This window comes from Schistocerca nitens, chromosome 8, assembly GCF_023898315.1.
Source record: "Schistocerca nitens isolate TAMUIC-IGC-003100 chromosome 8, iqSchNite1.1, whole genome shotgun sequence".
Classification (NCBI taxonomy): Eukaryota; Metazoa; Arthropoda; class Insecta; order Orthoptera; family Acrididae; genus Schistocerca; species Schistocerca nitens.
Window position 1 is genome coordinate 223,732,522 of NC_064621.1, and position 26,570 is coordinate 223,759,091.

Consider the following 26,570-nt stretch of genomic DNA (forward strand, 5'->3'; position numbering starts at 1 on the left):
AGTGATTGATGGTTTTCAATTTTGCATTTGGCTACCTTCAGATGGACAGGCTGTTTCTGGTCTCAATGTATATGTGCTTCAGTCATATTGGCCCAATGAAAACTGCAACACTGGTTTTCATTGTTCAGTATCACTGTTAACATTTGAGCTACATAGGTCAAACAAAAATTTTATTCCAACTGTCTGTATTTGAATTTTTTATTCGGTCTACTCTGGAAAATTTCAGAGTATGCTGACGCAATAGCTCCATACTTGATAATCATATACAACTGTTCGCCCCAAGAAAGATCCATAACCGAAGACTGGAAAGTTGCACAGGTCACACCAATATCTAGAAAGGTAGCAGGAGTAACCCACTAAATTACAGGCCCATGTCATTAATGTCAATATGCAGCAGGGTTTTGGAACATGTATCATGTTCGAACATTATGCATTACCTCGAAGAGAACTGTCTATTGAAACACAGTCAACACACATTTAGAAAACTTCATTCTTGTGAAACACAACTATCTCTTTACTCACATGAAGTGTTGAGTGCTATTGACAAGGGATTAACTGATTTCATATTTCTAGATTTCCAGAAGGCTTTGGACATGGTACCACGCGGGCAGCTTGTAGAGAAATTGCATACTTATGGAATATCATCTCAGTTGTGTAACTGGATTCATGATTTCATGTCAGAGAGGTCACAGTCCATAGTAAAATCATCGAATAAAACAGGAGGGATTTCTGGCATTCCACAAGATCATGCTACAGGCCCTTTGCTGTTCCTTATCTATATGAACAATTTAGGAGACAATGTGAGCAGCTGTCTTAAGCTTTTTGCAGATGATGCTGTCATTTATTGACTGCTAAAGTCATTAGAAGATCAAAACAAATTGCAAAACAATTTAGAAAAGATGGTGCAAAAATTGGCAATTGACACTAAATAACGAAAAGTGTGACATCATCTACATGAGTGCTAAACGAAATCTGTTAAACTTCAATTACACTATAAATCAGTCAAATCTAAAGGCTGTAAATTCAACTAAATACCTAGGAACACATAGGAGATGATGTGCAGAAGGCTAACCGAAGATTGCCTTTTACTGGCACAACACTTAGAAAATGTAACAGATCTACTAAAGAGACTGCCTACATTGCATTTGTCCGTCCTCTTTTAGAATACTGCTGCGCAGTAAGGGATCCTTACCAGATAGGATTGACATCAAGAAAGTCCAAAGAAGGGCAGCACGTTTTGTATTATTGTGAAATAGGGGAGAGAGTGTCACTGAAGTGATACAGGATTTGGGGTGGACATCAGTAACACAAAGGCGTTTTTCGCAGCAGCGGAATCTTCTCACGAAATTTCTATCACCAACTTTCTCCTTCGAATGGTAAAATATTTTGTTGACACCAATCTACTCGGTGAGAAATGATTATCATAATAAAATGAGGCTAATCAGAGCTCCCATGGAAAGATACAGGTGTTCATTTTATCTGCGTGCTGTACAAGATTGGAACAGTAGGGAATTATTGTGAAGGTGGTTTTATGAACCCTCTGCAAGGCACTTAAATGTCATTTGCAGAGTATCCATGTAGATGTGTCATTTTCTGATTATCTTTTTGTTTTGTAAGAGTGTGTCGGGCATCATAGTCTTCATTTGACCTAAATAGGTCAATTGCATTATTCAATTCCTACTTCATGTTTTCTGTATTTTTTCATTCAGTTTATTCTATTGAAATTTGTCTCCATTATTTTTCAATTTTTTTGTTGCTTTGGAATAAGCTTAACTTTTTTTAGTTTGTCCCTTCCCAAAAACTCCTCGTTCCCACACTTGTTCTGTTAATTTCATTTTACTAGCTGATAGAAATATTTTGCATTTTTATGTTTTTTTTACCATAATGGTTTACCTTGTGTTCGTTGTCTTAAAGGATGTAATTGGCTTGTCTTAAAGGATGTAATTGGCCCGTTACTAAATGTTACCTATGGTTGTGTTAGTAACTCGTGTACACTATGCTCCCTATTTGCAATATGATGTCTTGGAAGTTTGGAATCTGACCCTGCTCTATTCTCAATAAATAAGGCATCAGACCACAAGAAACCTGATGAAATGGATACATACATCAAGACTGAATATACTATTTCTAACATCTTAACTTTTCAGAAACAACAGATAGCACTGCTTTCCCTCAAGTTGATTAGGTATACTAGTAAGACAGATTTTTACCGACTTTCTGAATGTAATTACAAGTTCATTAATTTCAGGAAGATAAACTACCTAGACTTTTCATTCACTGGTTCAGTCTGCATATATACATCACAGATCTTTGAGACTTGAAAATATCTTTGGAACAATATAGTTACATTTGATTGTTGGAATTGTTTTAATTTAGGTTGCATCCAGTTGAAACTTGTATATATGAATAACCATCTCTAAGAATAACTCAGTAACACAATTTAATCATAACTATTAGTGAAAATTGGAAATTTTTTAAATTATTATTTTTGTTGCCTCACTGTACTATTAAAGAATACCAAAGGAAACAATCAAATACACACTAACTTTATAAATTAAAGAAAGCAGATGAGATGAACAGAGACATTCTCTGATTAACATTCTTAAAATTGCTTTCAATATAGCATATACCTCAAGTTCCTCAAGTTGGGACTTTTCTTGCATTTCTTCCTCCAGCTCAGTTTTCATTTCCTCGCCACGCAGCTGGCTCTCAAGAAGGGTTTCCTGTTGACCAACTTCCATGTTATCAATTGGCGGCTGTTGAGGACCAGGACCTCCTGCTGCCTGACAATCTTGAATAGTGCCTCCTGGACCTTGCTGTTGCTGCTCCTGCTGAGATTGCTGCTGTTGCGCAAGTAGTATTTGTTGATCCTGCTCCTGCAGGATGAGAATATCAAATTCTGCCATCAAGAAAAAGTGTTTGACAACGCATATCCAAAGTTACATTATCAGTACACAGTACACTGACAAGCACACACCCTACAAAGAAATCTCTGTTAGCTCAGGACAAAATCAGAAAAAAATCAATGTGTAAATTTTCAAAATTCATGCAATGGAAACTCCAGGTTGGAATATCATCAATATAAGGAAAAGATAGATTGTTACTTAATGTAAATATGATACACTGAGTTGCAGACACGTGCAATGTAAAGACACTTACACATTAACATTTGCCCAAAGCCTTCATCATAAAAGGAAGCACACGCACATTCATCCATGCAAGCAAGCACACTTCACGCACACGTGATCAGCTTCTCTGGCAGCTCGAATGTGAATGCAGCTGTCACATAGAACGGAAGCAGCAATCTGGAGGGGGCTGGGAATGGGCAGGGATGGCAGGGTATCAGTGGCGGGAGAGAAGAGCACTGTCTGGTGGAGTGTGCAAGGACTGGACTACCAACAGGCACAGCATTGGGAAGCTGATGGGCAGGGAGGCGGGAGGTGAGGGGAAGGGGGGGGGGGCGAGTAGGGAATGAAAAGGGATAGGAGTATGGAAAGGGAAAGATAGGTGGGTGCATTGTCAGAGTGTGGCACACAAAGAGGGTGGGAGACGAGAAAAGGAAGGTGGTCATAGTACAGAGAAGTACTGTTGGCAACAGGTTACCAAAGGTTGAGGCTGGATTATTTTCGGGATGGAGAAGGCGTTGTAAAAATAATTCCCATAAAAACTGGTGGTGGAGGGGAGGATCCAGAGGGCTTGAGTAGTGAGGCAGCCACTGTAAGCAAGCTGTTGGCCACAGTTTGGCAGTTTACCCTGGTGGATAACTGGTCGGTAATCATAGCAATATAAAAAGCTGTGCAATGACTGCAGCAGAGCTAGTATATGAAATGGCTGCTTTCACAGGTGGCCTTGCCATTGATGGGATAGGATAAGTCTGTGAGAGGACTGTATTAGGAAGTGCTGGTTCTTCCATATGGATACAATCCATGTGGCAAAGGGATTGGGAGTGGAACAGGGGTGGACTAGGATGCTATGTAGATTGGGTGGGTGAAGGAACACCACTTTAGGAGGGGTGAGAAGCGTCTTGGTAGGATGTCCCTCATTTAGGGCATGATGATATGCAATCAAAGCCCTGGGGTAGGATGCAGTTGTTCCAGCTGGGGCAGTAATGGTCCTTTGTAGCTGGTTCTTGATGGTTGTGGGAGCATTGGGAATCTGAGGATAAATGGCACAGGAGACCCTCAGCATACTGGGCAAGGGAGTTCTTGCCACTGCAGGTATGCCATCCCATCTAGCCATATTGTATGGGAGGGATATTTTGGGTGGAAGAAATGACAGCTGTCAAAATGCAGGTAGTGTTGGTAGTTGATGAATTTAATGTGGACAGAGATGTGGATGGAGCCATCAGAGAGTAGGAGGTCCAACATCAAAGACATCAACCACTTTCTTCACCAGCTCTCCTCCATTCTCACCCCTTTATCTTCTGGATCCCTATTCATCACTGACAATACTCCCTCCCTATACACCAACATCTTTCATGCCCATGTCTTACCTTTCCCAACATCGTTCAAGTTCCATGCCCACTACTTCATTCCTAATACATCTTACTAACTTGATACTAACTCACGACTACTTCTCCTTTGGAGTGGAGGTATACAAACAAATCTGCGGCACAGCCATGGGCACCCGCATCGCACCCTCCTATGCCAGCCTGTTTATGGTCCATCTAGAGGAGACTTTTCTAGTCTCCCAAATGCCAAACCTCTAATTTGGTTCACATTCATTGATGATATTTTCATAATTTGGGCTCAGGACTGTGACACCTTCATTCATTCACAACCTCAACATCTTGTTTCCCGCTTCACCTGGTCCTCCTCAGCTCAGCATGCCACCTTCCTGGATGTTAACCTCCTCCTCTTTGATGGCTCCACCCACACCTCTGGCCACATTAAACTACCAACAATGCATGCATTTTGACAGCTGTCATCATTTTCACACCAAAAAATCCCTCCTTCACATCCTGATCACCTGGCAACGGCATATCTGCAGTGAGAAGAAATCTCTTGCCCATTGTGCTGAGGGTCTCACCAAGGCCTCACAGACAGGCACTATTGCCCAAACCTAGTCTGCAAACAGATCTCCTGTGCCATTTCCCCTCACACCCACAATCCTTCCACCAGCCTCAAGAAACAGCTACAAAGGAGTGCCCCCTTCATAACCCACTATTACCCCAGACTGAAACAAAATTGAAACCAATACTTTTCTTCTTCTTCTTTCTTGGCTCTACAGCTCATGATGAGCCTTGGCCTCTTCTACAATTTCCTTCCATCTCTCTCGGTCCTTTGCCAATACTCTCCAGTTTCTATAGCCGATCTTCCTAAGATCTTCGATTACTCCATCTTCCCATCTGGCTCTTGGTCAACCACATCCTCTCTGCCCTCCTGGCTTTCCTTGTAATATTCTTTTTGGTACTTCGGTATCATTCATGTGAGCCACAAGTCCCGCCCACCTCAGTCTGGATGATTTCACTATCCTTCTGATGGGTTGGTCTTTGTATATGGTATACAACTCATGGTTGTATCTCCTCCTCCATCTTCCTCTTTCACAGATTGGGCCGATAATTCATCTAAGTACCTTTCTTTCAAATGCATCCAGTGTTTCAATATCTTTACTTGTTAACGTCCAGGCTTCAGAGGCATATGTAAGCACTGGTCGTATAAGTGATTTATACATAGTTAATTTCATGGTACGAGTCAGGAGCCTTGAGGATAGAAGTCTTGTTAGGGCAAAATAGGCTCTGTTGGCCAGTATTAATCTCTGCTTAATTTCAAAGAAGGTATCGTTTAGATGTGTAACTGTCGAACCCAAATACTTGAAATGTTCAACTCTCTCAAATGTATAATTGTCCACTGTTATTGCATTTGGCATATTTTCTCTATGTGCTTTTCCAGCTGCCATATATTTTGTTTTTTGTTCATTAATAATTAACCCCCTGTTCCTACTGGCCTGTTCAAGAGCTATAAATGTCTCTTCCATTGCTTTTTGGGTTGTTGCTATTATATCTGTGTCATCTGCGTAGGCCAGTATCTGTACCGATTTATAGAAGATCGTTCCTCTGTTCAGAAGGTTTCTCATCACCTTCTCCAGGGTGGCATTAAAGAGAAGGCACGCCAATGCATCCCCTTGTCGCACTCCATTTTTAATACTCAATGTGTTAGACATCATTCCCCCTATTCTTACACTACCTTGTGTTTCTCTCATTGTCATTCTCATCAGCCTTACCAACTTTCTAGAGATTCCCAGTTCATCTAGAGCTTGATATAACTGCTCTCTATTTATGCTATCATAAGCTGCTTTGAACTCTATAAAGAGGTGATGTGTTCCAACTCCGTATTCGTTTGTTTTTTCCAGGATTTGTCTTAAGGTGAATATTTGATCTATGGTTGACTTCCCAGGAAGGAATCCACATTGGTACAGCCCCGTCTCCCTCTGTATTATTGGGAGTATTCTGTCGAATAGTATATTAGAGAGTATTTTATACCCCAAATTAAGTAGTGTGATCCCTCTGTAATTGCCACACTCCATCTTATCTACTTTCTTATACAGGGTGTTACAAAAAGGTACGGCCAAACTTTCAGGAAACGTTCCTCACACACAAATAAAGAAAAGATGTTATGTGGACATGTGTCCGGAAACACTTAATTTCCATGTTACAGCTCATTTTATTTTCGTCAGTATGTACTGTACTTCCTCGATTCACCGCCATGATTTCACACAGGATACTCTACCTGTGCTGCTAGAACATGTGTCTTTACAAGTACGACACAACATGTGGTTCATGCACGATGGAGCTCCTGCACATTTCAGTCGAAGTGTTCGTACGCTTCTCAACAACAGATTCGGTGACCGATGGATTGGTAGAGGCGGACCAATTCCATGGCCTCCACGCTCTCCTGACCTCAACCCTCTTGACTTTCATTTATGGGGGCATTTGAAAGCTCTTGTCTATGCAACCCCGGTACCAAATGTAGAGACTCTTCGTGCTCGTATTGTGGACGGCTGTGATACAATACGCTATTCTCCAGGGCTGTATCAGCGCATCAGGGATTCCATGTGATGGAGGGTGGATGCATGTATTCTCGCTAATGGAGGACATTTTGAACATTTCCTGTAACAAAGTGTTTGAAGTCACGCTGGTGCGTTCTGTTGCTGTGTGTTGCCATTCCATGATTAATGTGATTTGAAGAGAAGTAATAAAATGAGCTCTAACATGGAAAGTAAGCGTTTCCAGACACTTGTCCACATAACATATTTTCTTTCTTTGTGTGTGAGGAATGTTTCCTGAAAGTTTGGCCGTACCTTTTTGTAACACCCTGTATATGGGACACATGATACCCTCTTTCCATTGTTGGGGCATTTTCTTCTCTTCCCATATTCTGGTGACCATTTTCAGAAGGCTTTGTTCCAGCTCTCTGCCTCCTTGCTTAAACAGTTCTGCTGGAATACCATCTGTCCCTGCCGTCTTGTTGTTTTTCAATTTCTTCATGGCAGTTTTCACTTCTTCTATATTTGGTGGGGTAGTGTTGTTGTCTGGGTCCTCTTCCCCATTCGTGTCTGTTGGGTTCTCTGGTATAGTTATTCTAGGGTTGAGGAGACTACCAAAATAGCTGTGCCATCTTTCGCATATTTTGACAGCTGTCATCATTTTCACACCAAAAAATCCCTCCTTCACATCCTGATCACCTGGCAACAGAATATTTGCAGTGAGAAGAAATCTCTTGCCCATTGTGCTGAGGGTCTCACCAAGGCCTCACAGACAGGCACTATTGCCCAAACCTAGTCTGCAAACAGATCTCCTGTGCCATTTCCCCTCACACCCACAATCCTCCCGCCAGCCTCAAGAAACAGCTACAAAGGAGTGCCCCCTTCATAACCCACTATTACCCCAGACTAAAACAAAATTGAACCCCATACTTCTCACCCCTCCTAAAGTGGTGTCTCATCCCCCACCTAACCTCCACAACATCCGAGTCCATCCCTATGCCGTCCCCAATCACAAACCCTTGCCACAGGGATCATATCACTGTGGAAGACCCAGGTGAAAAACCTGCCAAATCCTCCCACCCAGCACTTCCCAGTACAGTCCTGTCAAAGGTATATCCTACCCCATCAGAGGCCGGGCCACCTAGGAAAGCTGCTATGTCATGTAACAGGTCTGCTGCAATCATTGCACAGCTTTTCATATTGATATGACTACCAACCAGCTGGCCACAAGTATAAACAGCCACTGCTAAACTGTGCCCAAGAGTAATGTAGACCACCATATAGTACAACATGTACCTGAACATAAAATGCTTGATTTCGATAGCTGATTCACTACCTCAGACATCTAGGTCCTCTCCTCCACCACCAGTTTTTCTGAACTATGCGGATGATGGGAGTTATCCTTACAACACATTGACTGCTCCTGAAATCATCCTGGCTGCACCCCCCCCCCTCCTTTCCCTTCCCCGCTCATCTCCTTTTTCACTTCCTGTTCTCCCCTCCCCCCCTTCCCATCTCCCTACCCCCTCAGCCTCCCAATGCTGCACCTACTGGCAGCCTAGTCCTTGTACAATCCACCAGACAGCACTTTTCTCTCCCCCACTGTTACCCTGCTATTCTTGCCTCTTCCCCACCCCTCCAGATTGCTGCTTCCATTCTATGTGACAGTTGAATTCTTGTCCAAGGTGCCAGAGTTGGCAGTCATGTTTGCATGAAGTGTGCTTGCTTGTACAAATGAATGAGTGTGTATTTCCTTTTCTGTTGAAGGCATTGACTGAAAGCTAATGTGTAACTGCCTTTTTCATTGCAACTGTCTGCAACTTAATGTGCCATCTTTACATTAAGTAGCAATCCACCTTTCCCAGAATCCAGACACACATATGAGTGGCTAGACGAGGGGGCTGAACAAATATAATGGAAAACCTTTTCAGGAAGACTTGTAAATGAACAATATATTTCATATTTTAAAATTTTCCCCCTCCTGTACTAGATTTTTTCTAAAAGTAAAAGTAATTTTGTATTTTTGCATGACATATTACTACAACCCACAAATTTTGTTGTTGTGTTGGTAAACATATCAGTAAGGTATCTGTACAGTATTAGCCATATCAGATATTTAGCATGTTGTCAGCTGCAAAAACTGTTACATGTGCTTTGGTAGAGCTGGTGATTATTTTGTGTGGAAATGGATCAGAGAATTTGTATTAAATTTTGCTACAAGAATGGAATAAAGTGCAGAATTTCACCTTCTGAAGATAATCACAGTCAGCCATTCTATCTCCCTTGTCATTCTGTAGTTTTCTAAAGTAAATTTTTCTTTCAGTACGAAAACTTAAACTGTAAAAATCTACTCCGGTCTGTTTATTGTGCACGTCCTTCATTAATGACTTTTTTTACAATGTGTTGGATGAGCTGTCTTTTCTATATATGTGGAGGGATGAGTTGTGGAAGAAAATGTCATTGCTTCCTGTTTAAAAAATGAATTTTTCTTTTCAACATATTAAGATGAAGTGAAGCAGAAAGCCAACAGTTATCTCATCCACTAAGTGACCACATGGAACGAAATTAGAATGACTGCAGCTGGTTTACTTACAGAACAAAGCAAACTTTCAATGGTTAACAGCAGCAATAGGGACTAATTCATGTTCTCCATGAAAAGGATGCATCTATCAACACAAAATCCAATAGCGATAATGCAGGAGTGTGTAAATGGTGAATAAGAAATCAGGAATATGGGTTAAGTACTATGAACAGCCTTGTGAACACATTATCACATCCAAGATAGAGATAAAGTCAAGACCCACCACAATAGCACAAATATATATGCCTACTAACACAACAGATATGAGGTGAAAATTTAATTACAGTGGGAGACTGAAATACAAAAGTAGGAACAGGAAGAGAAGGAGAAATAGTTTGAGAACATGCACTGCAGAAACAGAATGAAAGGATTAGTCACCTGGCAGAATTTCCCATAGTGCACAATTTAATTGATGGAAGGTTTCAGGTAGATCAGAAAATGCTACAACAGAGATTTTGAAAGTAGATTTCAGTTTGTCAATCATTTCCTGGGGCAGAGGTGGACTCTTAATCGCTGATCAAAATTTAAGAAATTGAGTGAAAGTATGAAATTAAGGAGAAGGCATCTGAAACAACGACAGGTCCTTGGTAGTCTCAAAATGGAGTATTGGGCAACCATTGAGTAAAAAAATAGGCGAATGAAATAAAACAGAAGATGAAACAGTGAAGGCCATTCACGAACAATTGTGCAAACAATTACTGACCAGTAAAGACACTTGGACAACATACAAAACATTTAATTTAAATCAAAAAGTGGAAGCCCCAGGTCAGAATATCAATAATGTAGGAAAAGATAGGTTGCTACTTACCATAAATAAGATATGTCAAGCTGCAGCAGGCACAGTTAAAAGACACTCACATGTAGCTTTCGGCCATAGCATTCATCAGTAAAGAGACAAAAAAAACACACACAGACACACACACATACACACACACACACACACACAAAAGAAGAAGAAGAAAGAAAGAAAGCACACCTCGTGTACACACGACTGCCAACTCCAGCATCTCGGGCTGGAATGCAACATCATGTGGGATGCAAGAAGCAATCTGGCGAGGGTGGGGAAGGGAAAGGGATAGTAGAGTATGGGTGGGGAGAGAGCTGAACACCGTCCGGTGGAGTGTGCGGGTACTAGACTCCAACAGGAGCAATGTCGAGATTGTGGGGCAGGGAGCTGTGGTGGTTGGGGGGGGGACTGTGCAATGACTGCAGCAGAGCTGGTAAATGACATGGCTGCTTTCACAGTTGGTCCAGCTGCTGATGAGGTAGGATAAACATGTTACAGGACTGGAATAGGAAGTGTTGAATGGGTGGATTGGGCAGGTTTTGCACCTGGATCTTCCACAGGGATGTGATCCTTGTGGCAAGGGGTTGGGATTGGGAGTGACATAGGGAAGGACTAGGAGCTTGTGGACATTGGGTGGGTGATGGAACACCACTTTAGGAGGGGTGGGAAATATCTTGGGTAGGATGTCACTCATTTCAGGGCACGATGACAGGTAATCAAAGCCCTGGAGAAGGATGTGGTTCAGTTGTTCCAGTTCAGGATGGTACTGGGTGATGATGGGGACACTCCATGTGGCTGGTTTTTGGGGGCTGGTGGGAGGATTGGGGTTGTGAGGGGAACTGGCATGGCAGATCTGTTTGCGGACTAGGCCTGGGGTTAGTGCCTGTCTGTGAAGGCACACAGCATACTGAGCAGGGGAGTTTTTGTCACTGCAGATATGCCATCCCTGTGTAGCCAGGTCATAGGAGGGAGTTTTTGGTGTGAAAGGGATGACAGCTTCCAAAATGCAGGTACTGTTGGTGGTTGGTGGGTTTAACATGGACAGAGATGGAGCCATCAGAGAGGAGGAGGTCAACATCTAGGAAGGTGGCATGCTGCGTTGAGGAGGACCACATGGAGTGGATGGGAGAGAAAGTGTTGAGGTTGTGAAGGAACAAAGATAGGGTGTCTTGGCTCTGGATCCAGATCATGAAGATATCAATAATGAACCTCAACCAGGTTAGGGGTTTGGTGTTTTGGGAGAGGCCATCACCAAACTGTAGCCAAGAGTAAAGTAGACTACCCCATGGCAAACCTTCCACTTGATTTTAATGGCTACTTCACTACCCATGCCATATGGATCCTTCCCTCCACCACCAGCTTTTCTGAGGTGTGCAGATGGGGGTTATCTTTACAACATATTCTCCACTCCCGTAATTATCCTGGCCTTAACCTACAGTAACATAATGTCCCCACACCCTCCACCCAACAGTTTTCACTCTCCTATGTCCTATCATCCCCTCCCATTCTCGTCTGACAACCTGTTTATTTGCAACCCTCTGCCAATGCATCCACCTGTTTTTCCCTGCTCCTCTCCTTTTTTATTCTTTTTTTCCCCACCTCCCTGCCCCACAACCTCGTGACGCTGCATCTGTTGGAGTCTAGTATCTGCACACTCCACCAGACAGTGTTCATCCCTTTCCCCACCAGTACACTACTATCCCTATCCCAATCCCTATCCCTATCTCTTCCCCACCCCCTCCAGATTGCTGCTTGCATCCCATGTTATGTTGCAATCCGGTCCAAGATGCTGGAGTTGGCGATCGTGTTTGTGTGTGTGTGTGTGTGAGAGAGAGAGAGAGAGAGAGAGAGAGAGAGAGAGAGAGAGAGAGAGAGAGCATGTGCACGTATGTGTGCATGTCTCTCTTTACTGATGAAGACTGTGGCCAAAAACTATATCTGAGTGTCTTTTTATCGTGTCTGTCTGCAACTTGACATGTCTTTTTTATGGTAAGTAGCAATCTATCTTTTCCTACATTGCAAAAATGAAATTTAATTGACGAGGGAGAATATATAAAATTGTTGCAAACACAGCAGGCCCAAGGAAATACAGGTGTCTAAAAAATGAGTTTGGCAGAAAGTTCAAAATAGCAAAGCACAACGAGCCAAAGGAGAAATGCAAATCTGTATGTATGACTGTAGAAATGGTAAATTCAAAATACAAGAAAATTAAAGAAACCTTCAGAAAATGAGAAGTGGCTTTGTGAATATCAGGAGCTCACATGGCAAGCCAGTACTAAACAAAGAAGAGAAGGCTGAAAGGTGGAAGAAATATATAACAGAGCTACATAAAGGAAATAAACTTAAAAACAATATTACGGATGATGATGCAGAGGTATATGAGGTGGGAGATTTGACAGTGTGATCGATATGCCAAAGAAAAATGCAAGTAACAGCAAATAGGTGCGTGAAATATCTTGGCACAACAAAATTATGTTTAAACATAAAGCAGTGTATTAACTCGACAACCAAATTCTCATTAACATAGTCTAGTTGCAGATGACATGCTACCAATGCATAATAAAGTAAAATGGTCCTGCAGATGCATATAATGTAAAACTGAGGTAATGACAAAAACAAACAAAAACTGTTTTTTAGGCCTAATTTTCAAAGATTAGTTATCACTCAAAACATGTTCACATTTCACAGATTTTATTACAAAAAACCCATTGACAATGCACAAACCTGCTGACATATATTTGGGTCACGTGAAAAAACAGTGTTTTGTACGACAGATGGACCTTATACCAACAAGTATAACAAATATTTGACAGAGCACTGAAACACCTATGTCAAAACAAGACAACGAGCATAGTCAACATTACCTTGAAATTATTATGATATTTTGGAGACCCAGTCATGAGAAAACTGTGTCATCTAGTAAGCACAACACATGAGAAAGGCAAAACACTGTCATAGTTCAAGAATAATTTACTAAAGCCAGATCTAAAAAATTCAGGTGCTGACAAGTGAATATTATCGTACCATCATTATAAAATGTCAAGATTACGAAATAGCTACTAATGCAAATTATTTACACAATCATGGAAAGACTGATATAACCCAACCTGAATTCCACAGAAATGAAGGAACATGCAGGACAATACTGATCGTAGAACTTGCCTTATAAGATTTACTTGGAAAAGGTATGTCTACATAGACAGCATTCATAGATTTAGAGAAAGCTTTTAACAATGTTGAGTGGAATAAATTCTTTGAAATTCTGAAGGCAGCAAGGATAAAATAGTAGTAACTGGTTATCTATAATCTGAAAATAAACCAGGCTGCATTTGTAAGGACCAATGGATATAAAAAGGTGGCAGCTGTTCAGAAGGGAGTGCAACATGGTTGTCGGGTTGTAGACTATTCCCGATGTTATTCAGTCTGTGCACTGATAAAGCAGTAAAGGAAACTAAGAATAAATTTGGAAAGGAGATTTAAGTTCAGGGAAAATAAATGATAACTTTAAGATTTGCCAATGAGACTGTAATTCTATCAGACACAGCAAAGGACTTGGAAGAACAACTGGATGGAACTGATAGTTTCTTGAGAATAGGTTATAAGATTAATATCAATGAAAGTTAAACAAAAGTAGCAGAATTAAATCATGTAATGCTGAAGGAATTAGATTAGGAAATGAGACACTGAAGGTGGTAGATGAAGTTTGCTATTAGGGGCCGAAAGTATCTGCTGATGGCAAAAATAGAGATGATACAAAGTGCAGATTTGCAACAGCAAAAAAATCTTTTGTGAGAAAGACACAGATATTAATATTAAATAAAAATGTAAGTAAGAGGAAGCATTTTCTGAATGTACTTGTCTGGAATGTAACCTGATACGGAAATGGCTCGTGGGTGAAAACAGTACAGACAAGAAGAAATTAAAAGCTTTTGAAATGGGGTGTTACAGAAAAATTTTAAAAATCACAGAGGTAGATTGAATCTTGCCACGGCCTTGAGGATGTGCATTTGGCTGTCTGTGTAGTTGCGTAGGTGAATGTGTGTGCTTCTACCAGAGAAAGAGCACTAGCTCGAAAGCTAGTATAATTAGTTTTCTGTAGTGTGTTTCTATTTGCCACACATCAGTCAGCTATAGGTGAGAGTTTGCATTTATTTTAAGTAAATGGGCAGACTGAATAACTAATGAAGAGATACTAAATGAAACTGGGAAGAAAAGAGCTAAAGCACAACTTGACAATAAGAAAGGGTAGGCTGATAGAGCACATGCTGAGGCATTAAGAAATAATTTGGTAATCGAGGGAAGTGTGAAGGGTTAAAATTGTAGTGGGTGATCAAAGCTTGAATACTGTAAGCATGTTCAAATGAATGTTAAGCAGAGATGAAGGGAGTTGCACAGGATAGACTAGCATGGAGAGCTGCCTCAAACCAGTCTTCAGACTGAAGACATACAAAAGCAAGATTGACAGCTTTTCTATCTTCTGAAAGAAGAGTTACAGATTGCAGTTTTTAGTTCAGTATGCTGTCAGATATGTTTTGGGATTGGAAATTATATCCCAATGTTAGGTGGGAACATGGTTTATCTGAACACGGTTTACAATCTTGGTTCATTCTGGAAATTCATTGTACAAAAGCTACAGGGAAAAATACACAGCACAGTGTATTATCTGGAAATCAGCCCAACATCTAAAGCTGTAAACTACTGTGGAGTGCATGACAGAGGGTGATTAACATGGCACCCCATCTTAGAGATTCTTCTTCTTCCATTTAAATATGCAGTGCTGGAAGAATGAATATTTAAATATCTTTGGGAGTGCTACATCTAATCTTATCTTGACAATCCCTATGGGACAATACATATGAAGCTGAAGAATATCTCTCCAGTCTCCACTTCATATTGTTTCTTGAAATTTTGTAAGTAGGCTTTCATGGAATAAGTGGTGTTTGTTTGCCAATTAATGTCTTTCAACATTCTTATGACACTCTTCCACGTGTCAAACAAACTTGTCGCTGATAATCTCACCATCGAGCATCCATAAGCTCCTCAAACAAATTTGTGACCACTTGAGTAATATTCTGAGAGGGGATACATATATTACGATCTGCAAGCAATCTTGTAGAATGGCTCCAGATGGAGCTCAGCATTCATAGAAAGGAAAATGCTCAAGGATCTCTAGCTTGCTTAGACAACTATGAGGAAGAAAAGAAGCCACAATCTTCCTCAAGGAACCATCTCCAAATTAAGTAATTTTGAGAAATTAGAGAAACATCTGAGAATGAATGTTCCAAGAGGAACTAAGCAACACATTTCTTCACTTTACTTCTTCCCATATACATATAAAAAATAACCATGATGATACAATCACAGAGATGCAAGGTTGTATGGAGGCTTACTGCCAATAGTTCTTCCTTCACACCATTCATGAATTGGACAGGTAAAAAAGGAGAATGAAGTCTTTGTGCTACAAATCTTAAGATGGTCTGCAGATTACAGAGACAGTTGATAATGCAGAGAATGTAAGAGGCAACAGACATACAGGAATGTTAACACTACCCATTCTGAATATATGTGTGGTGTCTTAACTGCTGTGTTATTTTGCTCGTTAATATTCATATTGACAATTAAGCCCATGATATGGTTTGGTTATGTGAGAGAGATCTTTCTACTGCCCATAGAAATTTAAAGAATTATGGTTAAAATAAATAAAAAAGACCTATACATTTTGCAGTGCCTTGATCAATTACATTCTGTAACCTTTATACTGTGAGACAGACTGACCAAAATCTGCACTCTTGGAGCATGTTCCAGGATTGTCTCTGCATATAGACAGCACTCTGGCTTCCCTTGTCACTGCTGACAGACATCTAAATGATTAAGGTCACAGGATGCAAAAAACAGCAAAATGCCCCTGATATTTTCCAATGATTTTTAGAGCAACTGACTATGCCTATCCAGGGTTGCATCAATTATCTGGGTGATATTGTTGTCATGGGTTCCTTCATGGACAATCACTTGAAAAATTTGCTCATTTTGTGTTCCGTCTTACAGTCTGCAGGCTTACAATGTAACCTCACGAAATCTCCACCTTTCCAACCTACTACTGTTTACTTGAAGTTCAAGGTTTCACAGATGGGGTTCGCCCTCTGCCAGACCCACTGTTACATCTATGCCTCGCCCTTCGTCTGTGAATGAGCTTCAGGGTTACCTAGGGAAGAGAGCCTACTATCATAAATTCCTACTGGGACAGTCACATTGGCCCACCTGTTGCATGCCTTGTTATGCAAGGATGTACCTTCTTGCTGAAGCCTGGATTGCAAATGTGCTTTTCAAATGTTGAAATCCAAACTACTCTCAGCTCCTTGTTTAGCTATATTCTCTCCAGACCATCACAAAATACTGGTGACTGACACCTCACAGTACAGCCATGGTGTGGCACGGTGGTGCACCGGTATACCAACAGCTCTCACGTTTCACCTTATTACTGACCATAAACCCTTGGTTTCCTTGTTTGGCACTCACACTGACAAGGCAGCATACAACCTACAACAATGAGTGTTTTTATTGTCTCATTACAATTACAAAATTCATTTTTGTCCTACGTCTAAACAGCCAATGCTAACACCTTGTCCCGCCTTCCTGTGTGTCCTGATCCCGACTTTGATCATGAAGAATTGCTTTGCTTCCATCTTGATATTCAAACTTGGGCCACAATCAAGGGATTCCCAATTACAAGCTTATGCATAGCAGCTGCTGTTGCTGCTGACCTGGTTCTCTGCCAGATTATTCACTTTGCAGCAAGGATGGCTAGATAAACCACCGGTTCAGGCTTCAGACTCCCTGTGCGACTATTTTTCCCTATGGTTAACTAGAACAGGGGAAAGGAATACAGTAGAAGATGAATGGGTGGCTTTAAGAGATAAAACAGTGAAGGCAGCAGAGGATCAAATAGGTAAAAAGACAAGACCTAGTAGAAATGCTTGGATAACATGAGAGATATTAAATTTAACTGATGAAAGGAGAAAATTTTAAAAATGCAGGAAATGAAGCAGGGGTCAGGGAATACAAACATTTAAAAATGAGATTGACAGACAGTGCAAAATTTCTAAGCAGGACTGGCTAGAGGACAAAAGTAAGGATTTATAAACATATTTCTCTAGAGGAAAGATAGGTAACACCTAGAGGAAAATTACACAGGCCTTTTGGGAAAGGAGAAGCAGTTGTATGAATATCAAGAACTCAGATGGTAAACCAGTCCTAAGCAAAGAAGGGAAAATTAAAAGGTGGGAGTATATAGAGGGTCTATAAAAGGGAGATGAACTTGAAAGCAATATTATAGAAAGGAAAGTGGAGGTAGATGAAGATGAAATGGGAGATGATATACTGCGAGAAAAGATTGACAAAGCTCTGAAAGATCTAAGTCGAAACAAGGTCCCAGGAGCAGATGGTATTCCATCAGAACTACTGATAGTCTTGGGAACACCAGCCATGACGAAACTATTCCATACCGTGTACAGAAATAGGAGACAGCCACAGGTGAAATACCTTACACTTCAAGAAGAATATAATAATTCCATTTCCAAAGAAAGTAGGTGCTGGCAGATCAGAAGATTACCGAACAATCAGTTTAATAAATCATGGTTGGAAAATACGAGGGTTGGAACGTAAATAGTGGCAACTATTTATTCACAACCAGTACAAAATAGTTACATGTTTGTACCTGTTACTGTCCTTCAAAGTAGTCACCAGTGTTGTGTAGAACCCGTTGCCCGTGAGCCTGTTCTGTAGATGGTGTGAATGGAGCGGTCTACTGCCTGTCGAATCTTTGGAACAGTTCTGAAGCAAATTCCACGAACTGGTTCCTTCATCTTCGGAATCAAATCAAAGTCACAAGGACTTAAGTCCGGGGAGTATGGTGGATGGTACAGTACTTCTCAAAGCCATTGACCGAACAGAGCAGCCACACCTTGCACTGTAGGCACAAGTGCGTTGTCGTGCAAAATGATGGGTGGGTTGCACAGAAAGTGTCGCCACAAAGCTGGTCACAGGTGATGCTCCAAAAACGAACAGTAATACTGTGTACTGACGGTCTGCCATGGAGGAACGTAATGCATTAGGATAACATCATCACAGTTGTACACGCACACTCCATTCGCACCATCAACAGAACAGGCTCTCCTAACGGTATACTGCACCTTCCACATCACTGGCAATGGGTTCTACACAATGTTGGTGGCTACTTTGAAGGACAGTAACAGGTGCAAACATGTAACTCTTTTGTATCGGTTGTGAATAAATAGTTGCCACTATTTAATTTCCAACCCGCGTATTAACACAATTTTTTTTACAGAAGAATGGGAAAAATGGTAACAACAGACCTCAGGGAAGATCCGTTTGGATTCCAGGGAAATGTAGGAACACACAAGGCAGTACTGAGTCTATGACTTATCTTAAAAGATAGGTTAAGAAAAGGCATACCTACATTTATAGAACTTGTGGACTTAAAGAGAGCTTTTGACACTGTTGACTGGAATACTCTCCTCAAAATTCTGAAGGTAGCAGGGGTAAAATACAAGGAGTGAAAGGCAATTTACAACTTGTACAGAAACCAGATGGCAGTTATAAGAGTAGAGGAGCATGAAAGGGATTCAATGATTGAAAGGGGAGTGAGACAGGGTTGTAGCCTATCCCTGATGTTATTCAATATGTACAATGAACAAGCAATAAAGGAAACCAAAGAAAGATCTGGAATAGGAATTAATTTCTAGGGAGAAGAAATAAAAAATCTGAGGTTTGGCAATGACATTGTAATTCTGAGAACGACAGAAAACGACTTGGAAGAGCAGTTGAATGAAATGGATAGTGTTTTCAAAGGAGGATATAAGATGAACAGCAACAAAAACAAAACAATGATTATGAAATGTTAAATCAGGTGATGCTATGGGAATTAGATTAGGAAATGAGACACTTCAAGTAGTAGATGAGTTTTGTTATTTGGGCAGCAAAGTAACTGATGATTGCCGAGGTAGAGAGGATATAAAATGTAGACTGGCAATAGCAAGAAAAGCATTTCTGAAGAAAAGAAATTTGTTAACACTGAATACAGATTTAAGTGTTAGGAAGTCCTTTCTGAAGGCATTTGTCTTGAGTGTAGCCATGTGTGGAAGTGAAACATTGACAATAAACAGTTTGAATGAAAGGAGAACAGAAGCTTTTGAAATGTGATACTACAGAAAAATGCTGACGATTAGATGGGTTAATCATGTAACCAGTGAGGAGGTACTGAATAGAACTGTGGAGACAAGGAACTTGTGGCACAACTTGACCAAAAGAAGAGAGTGGTTGACAGGATACATTCTGAGACATCAAGGGATCACCAAAATAGTAGAAGTGTGGGTGGTAAAAATCATAGAGGGGGACTAAGAGATGAATACAGTAAGCAGATTCAGAAATATGTAGGTTGCAGTAGTTATTTGGAAATGAAGACACTCGCATAAGATAGAGTAGCATGGACACCTGCATCAAAACAATCGTCAGACTGAAGACCATAACAACAACAACAACAACAACTCATTTCTGTTTTTGACTGTGTTTTGCTGTTGTCCATGAAAGACCTCTCTCCAACAGTAATCATTCCCATTGCATTGTGGCAGAAGGTTCTCTGCTTGCTTTCTCCACCAGAGCTATTGGGGAAATTTGTGCACTAAACTGTTAGCTGGGAGACACATTTTTTGACCAGTGTTTGACGGCAAAGTTGTACATTTAGTTGCAGCTTGTGAGCAGTGTGCCCAACAACAGGAGGCTTCCAGGGCATCTCTGTTCCCCTCGCCTGCATCATACCAGCCATAGGAAAGTATTCATGTAGATTCTGTGGGTCCTTTCTTGAATTCCTACTGGCTCTTGGTTGTGGATGAATCTTCTCAGTTTTCTTACATTCTCCAGTGAGCATTGGCATCGACTGAGGTCACAATTCATATACTTTTGAGGGTTCTTTTCTATTGAGGGGCTGCCTTATATCTTAGTTTCCAATAACAGGTCCCAGTTCATTTCTCACAACTTTATATTGTTTTTTCCTATCATGGCATTTGTTGCGTTACAGTTCAGTCATTCCACCCTCAAACAGATGGCGGGGCTGAACAACTAGTGCATACATTCAAGTCTCAAATGAAAAATTTTGTTGTGTATTCTTCACCGGATGATGCCCTTCTCTCTTTTCTGAGCACCTATCACTTCACGTGTATGGAGGGGTGGAGCCTGGTTAATTTGCTTCATGGTTGGCAACTATGCACACTCCTCCACCTTCTGCAGCTTACACCGCATCTGCCACCATCAGGTTTGTCTGGCTGCTTCATGCCAGGATGACCAATGTGGGTGCATGGGTTTGGTCGTCAGCCGAAGTGGATACCGGCCACTGTCGACTGCCACCGGGGACGCCATTTTTGTGATGTCCATATGATTGATAGACTGGTGGCAACCCACTTTGATCAGTTGTGCACTCACTTGCTGCCAAAAACTATCGGTTGGCAGGTGTGACCCCCGCAACCGCAGCCAATCCCGCCGGCCTCCACCTTGAGCCCATCATTGCCTACTGGGGAGGTTCCCCCATCCCATTGGCTGCTTCTTCCCCATGCGACACCCTGGTGTTCCTACTTCCCAGTGCCGGTCTGCCTCCAGCCTTGGGGCCATTGCCGCAGCCTGCTGTTACGGTCAGGCTGCCTCCGCCAACCCCCTCGCCACCACTGCCTCCGCCATCATCGCCGTTGGGTCCAATCCTGTCTTCTCCATGCTGGGACCTGCTTGTTGATGACGACATAGGGATGGCAATGGTACCCTTCTCTCTGATGCAGTCATCAGGTGCTGTGCAGACCCATTGCCCTTGGGCGTGCCTGCATCCCCACAAGCTCCGGCCCTATGCTCTGGTGCTTGCCTGACACAGTGTCCCACCCCCTCCATTGGCACCAGCTACTGCTGCTCCAGATCTGATGGATGTGTCTCTCATCAGGCCACCAGCATCTCCTCCATTGCCTGGGTCCACAAAGGAGAGGTGTGGTGTATCCTCCTACTAGTGAGAGTGAGTACGCCTGAGGGGGGCGTCACCATGCTTGCGTGTTTCAGTTGACTGCCAACTGTATCTGCGTGGGCCAGCCACTGGAGGCTGCCTGTGGGAGGCATGCGTTTGCTTGGCACGGCTCCTGCTGTGGCGTCTGCCGATGACTAGCACATATATATGTGTGGGGCAGTGCTGACTGACCCTCTCTATGTGATTCTAGTTTGTATCATGTTCTGCGTGTTGCGGAGTCCTGAGGGCTTCTTGTTCAGCCAAATCTGTGTGACTTGGATCAGTTTTGCGTATTACTTGGTTACTATAGGATTTTTGTACATCTTGTAATAGGTTTCAAGTTGGTAAAAATGAAATAAATAAAAAAAATCCATCACATCAATTTTTTGTTTCACTAAATTTTTTGTTTGTTTTTAGCATAAAATTCCTAATAAACTTAAAATTTAGTATTTCTGTTATTAAAAAATGGTCTTAAAACTGAACTTCTCACATGAACTCTATCAATTAAAGCTGGACTTGGCAATAATGAAAAAATATGTTGTTAATGTTTGAAGATGGTAGTGGTGGCAGAGGTGGGTAAAGCAGTTTTTCTGTTGGGAGAAAGGTTGCATTTTTGTGGCGAAACAGGTTAAATTAATTTATAATGAGTGATATACCCAGTGATGGTGAACATGTTTTGACAGTTTATCTGTGGTACTAAGAATAAATATAAACAACCTGGTGTTGGATTAGATCATGTTTCAACAAGCTAAATAAGTTAAGTATCTCTTTGGCAATCTTATGCCACACTCAGTTTATATCCAGCATTCAAACGCTATTGTGCTTGTGTTTTTATTTCTGGAATGTGGCTCACAGAGACCATATAATTTGTCCTGACTGCTTCTGTTATGTTTTTAGTGAAAACACAGTGAAAATTCAACAAAGAAATATAAGTGAGTTTGTGAAGAAAGTTTATTTTGTGTATTTCAAATTTAAACCTAGAGATCAAAACAAAGCATGGACTCCACAGAAAAGTGTGCAGAAGATGCAGGGAAGATCTCTGTCTGTGGTTTAAAGGTAAGAAAATGTCATTTCATTTTGGCATTGCTGTGATACGGTGTAAACAGAAAAGCCACACAAGTGACTGCTACTTCTGTCAAAGGATTTAACAAAAATAAGTAAAAAGGATATATCTTACCCAAATCTTGACTCAACTATTCATTCAGTGTCCCATGGCTCTGAAGTAACAGTTCCACAGAAACCACCTAATTTAGATTATATCCTAAAAAGGGGCACCTTTGACCTTGAGTGCTCAAAACTGCACAAAACCATGCTTAGACTAACACTCCATCATAAAAACAACAGTGATCTGTGTCATTTCCATGCAACACCCCACTCTTGTCTGTGCCACCAGACAGTAGCATGTTGTAGCTGCACTAGCAAATGCTCGAGTTACGTGAATGGTATAGCTGCAATACAAATGTGTATCTTTGAGTGTTCGCGTGCAGGTGTGTGTGTGTGTGTGTGTGTGTGTGTGTGTGTGTGTGTGTGTGTGTGTGTGTGTGTGTGTTTGGATCTGATGGGCACCCAATGGCGAGATCATCAGTGCCCCTACTCTTATAAAAACAAACGGATGTGGAGATGAACTAAAAGTGTTGTTCACGTATGCACTCAAAATGACCACACAGTCACTCCGTATCACATGAACTCTCACTTGCACTAAAACCAATTAGGAGGGAAGAGTGCTAATCAAGAAATTAAAACACAGAGAAAACAAAACACAGAATAACTAAAAGAAAAGCACAGGAAAATGTGACTGGCTGACCACTTACAAAAAATCTAGGGTGAGCCAGCCACCCTTTGACACAATAAGAACATCCTCCCACAAATCTTGTTAAAAACATTGGACAATTCACAACACTTTAAAACTCTAATCACATTCGTTTGATCATTACATAAAATAGATGGAAGATCCACCGGCAAATCTGCCGCAGTCCGCTGGTCGACAAATTAAATGCACTCCAATAAAATGTGGCACACTGTGATCTGCACGCCACAAGCACCACACATTGGTGGGTCCTCTTGCCACAGTAAGAATCCATGTTTCATAGGGCTGTGGCCTGTGCGAAGATGATTAAGAAGGACCTCATCCTGCCAATGTGGCTGGACTGAGTACTCCATGGCCGAGTTGTGGGCTTGATGAACAGAGCTTGTTATCAGTCACTGCCAGCCACTCTTCTTCCCAGTGCCACATGACTTTGTACCTCAACAGCGAAGTGATAGCATGCTGGGGGATATCACACCGAAATACCAGAGGATCACGACACGCCTCCTTGGCTGCTTGGCTGCTCAATCTGCCCTTTTATTCCCCACAATTCCAATGTGCCCAGGTACCCAGCAGAAAGACAACTCCTTCCCTGGTCGCTGTAGTTGTAGGAGCACATTCTGTATGTTCTGGGTTACTGTATTTGCTGGGTACAAATGTTGGAGAGAGCAAAGGGCACTGAGAGAATCTGAGCAGATGAGAAATCTAACACCAGGAGAACGTCTCATCTGCTCCAGTGCTCACAAGATCGCAGATAATTCTGCATCAAAGAGAGAAAATTCTGAAGGCAGTCTGACCTTGAGGCCACAATCCGGGAAAACAACAGAGCAAGCAACAGGGTTCCCCTGCTTAGACCCATCCGTAAAAACAGCTACATGGACGTGGTAATCAGTAAAATATCAGAGAATATCACATTAAAAACAGAAGCAGGAGTGCTATCTCTCCTGTACTGCACCAAATCCTGAATTACTCTGGGCCTCTCCAATAACCAGGGCAGCAGGTGGTTAAAACCCTGGATTTTGGGGTCATACTGGTTCCACACCGAGTGACTCCACCACATGCTGCAAACAGATCCCAAATGGCATCATGGCTCATGGACAGTTGGAAGAAAGAGGTGGATGAGCAACAGTATGGTGTGAGGGTGAAGTTGGAGTTGCAAGGAACTTACACACCTGACACACCATGAGGAGCTGGCACCGGATGGCAAGTGGCAGTTCCCCTGCCTCAGCACAGGTGCTAGGTATAGGACTGGTTCGATAAGCACCAGTGGCCAGTCCCCATGATGGTCAGCGTCAATAATAAGCAAGTAAAAGGGCCTTGCTGACCCATACACTGTGCAACCATAGTCCAGCTGCAAAAAAACAAAACCCTGATAAAACTGAAGGGGAGACGCCCTGTCCACTCCCCAAGAACTGTGACTAAGGCACCTGATGATGTTCAGTGCCTTCAGGGTTCTGGCTTTCAGGTCTCGCAGGTGTGGTAACCACGACAATCGGGAGTCTGATGACTCTCAAGCATACCCACCCCATTACCAACTGTATTTGTACTCACCACTGTTGATGCCACCTCCATATGCAGTAACACTGCTCATACCCAGGGCCTTGCTAAACACACATCTCTCCCAAAGTCCTTCTGACTCCAACCCAACTCCTCAAACTTATAACTAATTACATCATCACACATAACTACTTTTCCTTTGAGGTGAAGACATATAAACAAATTCACCACACAGCCATGGGCATCGTCCTATGCCAATCTGTTTATGGCATATCCCTAGGAAACCTTCCTAGGCTCTCCAAATCGCATTCTGGTTCATGTTCATTGAGTGTCTCTTCAGGAGCTGTGGCCAGACCCAAGCCACCTTATTCTCATTCCCCCACAGTCTTAACACCTCCTTTCCCATTTGTTTCACTTGGTTCCCCTAAGTCCAATGTGCTACCTTCCTGGGTATTGATCTCCCACCTCTCTGATAGGTCCATCTACACTTCTGTCCATATCAAGCACACAAAGCTGTCATACCTACGACATCAAAAAACTGTACCCATATAGTCTGGCCACATGTGTATCGCATGTCTGCAGTGCTGAAGTTCTCAAGGCTTTCAGAGACAGGCATTAACCCCCCTCCCCCCAATCTGACCTAGTACACAAACACATTTCCTCATAATCCCTTATCCTCCCACTACCCCCAAGAACCAGCTGCAAAGGAACAATCCCCCCATCACCCAACATCATCACAGATTAGAGCCAACTGATCCACGTCCTACAACAGTACTTCAACTATCACTGTAAAATGAACATAAACATTCACAACCGCAAGAACTACTCTTATAAGTTACTGGTTTTGATCCATTTTAGACCATCTCATACCATGATGGTAGGCAAAGGTGGTGAATGGAGCAAGTGCTATGGCTCCATGAACACTAATTGCTCATGGTATGAGGTCTGAAGATGGTCTAAAACAGACCAAAACCGGTAACCTCAAAAAAGGTTCTTGCAGTTGTGAATGTTTGTGTTCATTTTAAAGTAATAAAAGAAACACTGTACTTCAAGAGAAATGTTTTAAAAATTACTATCACTGTGCCTGGACATGAGGTACATCATAGCCACAATCCTTCCCACTCCTCTTAAAGTGGTATTGCAATCTCCAACCAACCTACATAATATCCTGCTACATATCTACACTATGCACATTTTTAACTCCTTGCCATATGCATCACATCCTTGTGGAAGGCCCATGTGCATGTCCTGCTGATTCACCCACAAAGCACAACCTACTCCAGTCTCATTACAGGCTAACCCTGTCCCATCATAGGCAGGACCACTTATGAAAGCAGCTGTCGAATACCAGCTGTAAGGACGTCGTTACCAATATCACTACCAGCAAGCTGCCTAGCAACATGCGTTGGTTGGTGAGCCTTAGCATCCAGAATTTTCGGCCATTTCACGTGTTTTCCAGCAGATACGGCATTGGCTTGTCAAACCAACAATGCTAGGCTGTAATGAGTATGTGAAGTCAGTACTGGGATAGAGTCAGTTGAGTGCCCATCTGATGAAAGAGATGGGAGGCAGAAATACACAAATTTAAAGGGGAAGATTACTAATAATTACATTAATGGGTGTAATTAATGAACATATGAAGGCTGAACGGTATGGGCCTATTCAGAGTGAATGGATTTGGATGTGCCACATTCATCAACGTGAAAAAGTGAGATACATGGTTAGCTGTGTTTCTATTGTTGAAAGTTGAATAAACTATGTACACAGTCACAATCTTTTATTGCAGAAGACATTGCCATCATTTCTGATTAACAATGTGACAGATACTTACAGACACAACTTGCACAACTAGGCTACAGTTTAT

The 26,570-nt window shown here is 41.8% G+C and overlaps 1 protein-coding gene across 5 annotated transcripts in view; it reads right to left on the minus strand.

The window, feature by feature from the left end:
- LOC126199283 (mediator of RNA polymerase II transcription subunit 25-like) overlaps positions 1-26,570 on the minus strand; it is a 371,538-nt gene that overhangs the window by 65,363 nt on the left and 279,605 nt on the right. For all 5 annotated transcript variants that reach the window (XM_049936094.1, XM_049936096.1, XM_049936097.1 and 2 more), the window contains one exon: positions 2,631-2,876. In XM_049936094.1, coding sequence (XP_049792051.1) covers positions 2,631-2,876 — 246 coding nt within the window. The remainder of the gene's footprint in view (positions 1-2,630; positions 2,877-26,570) is intronic.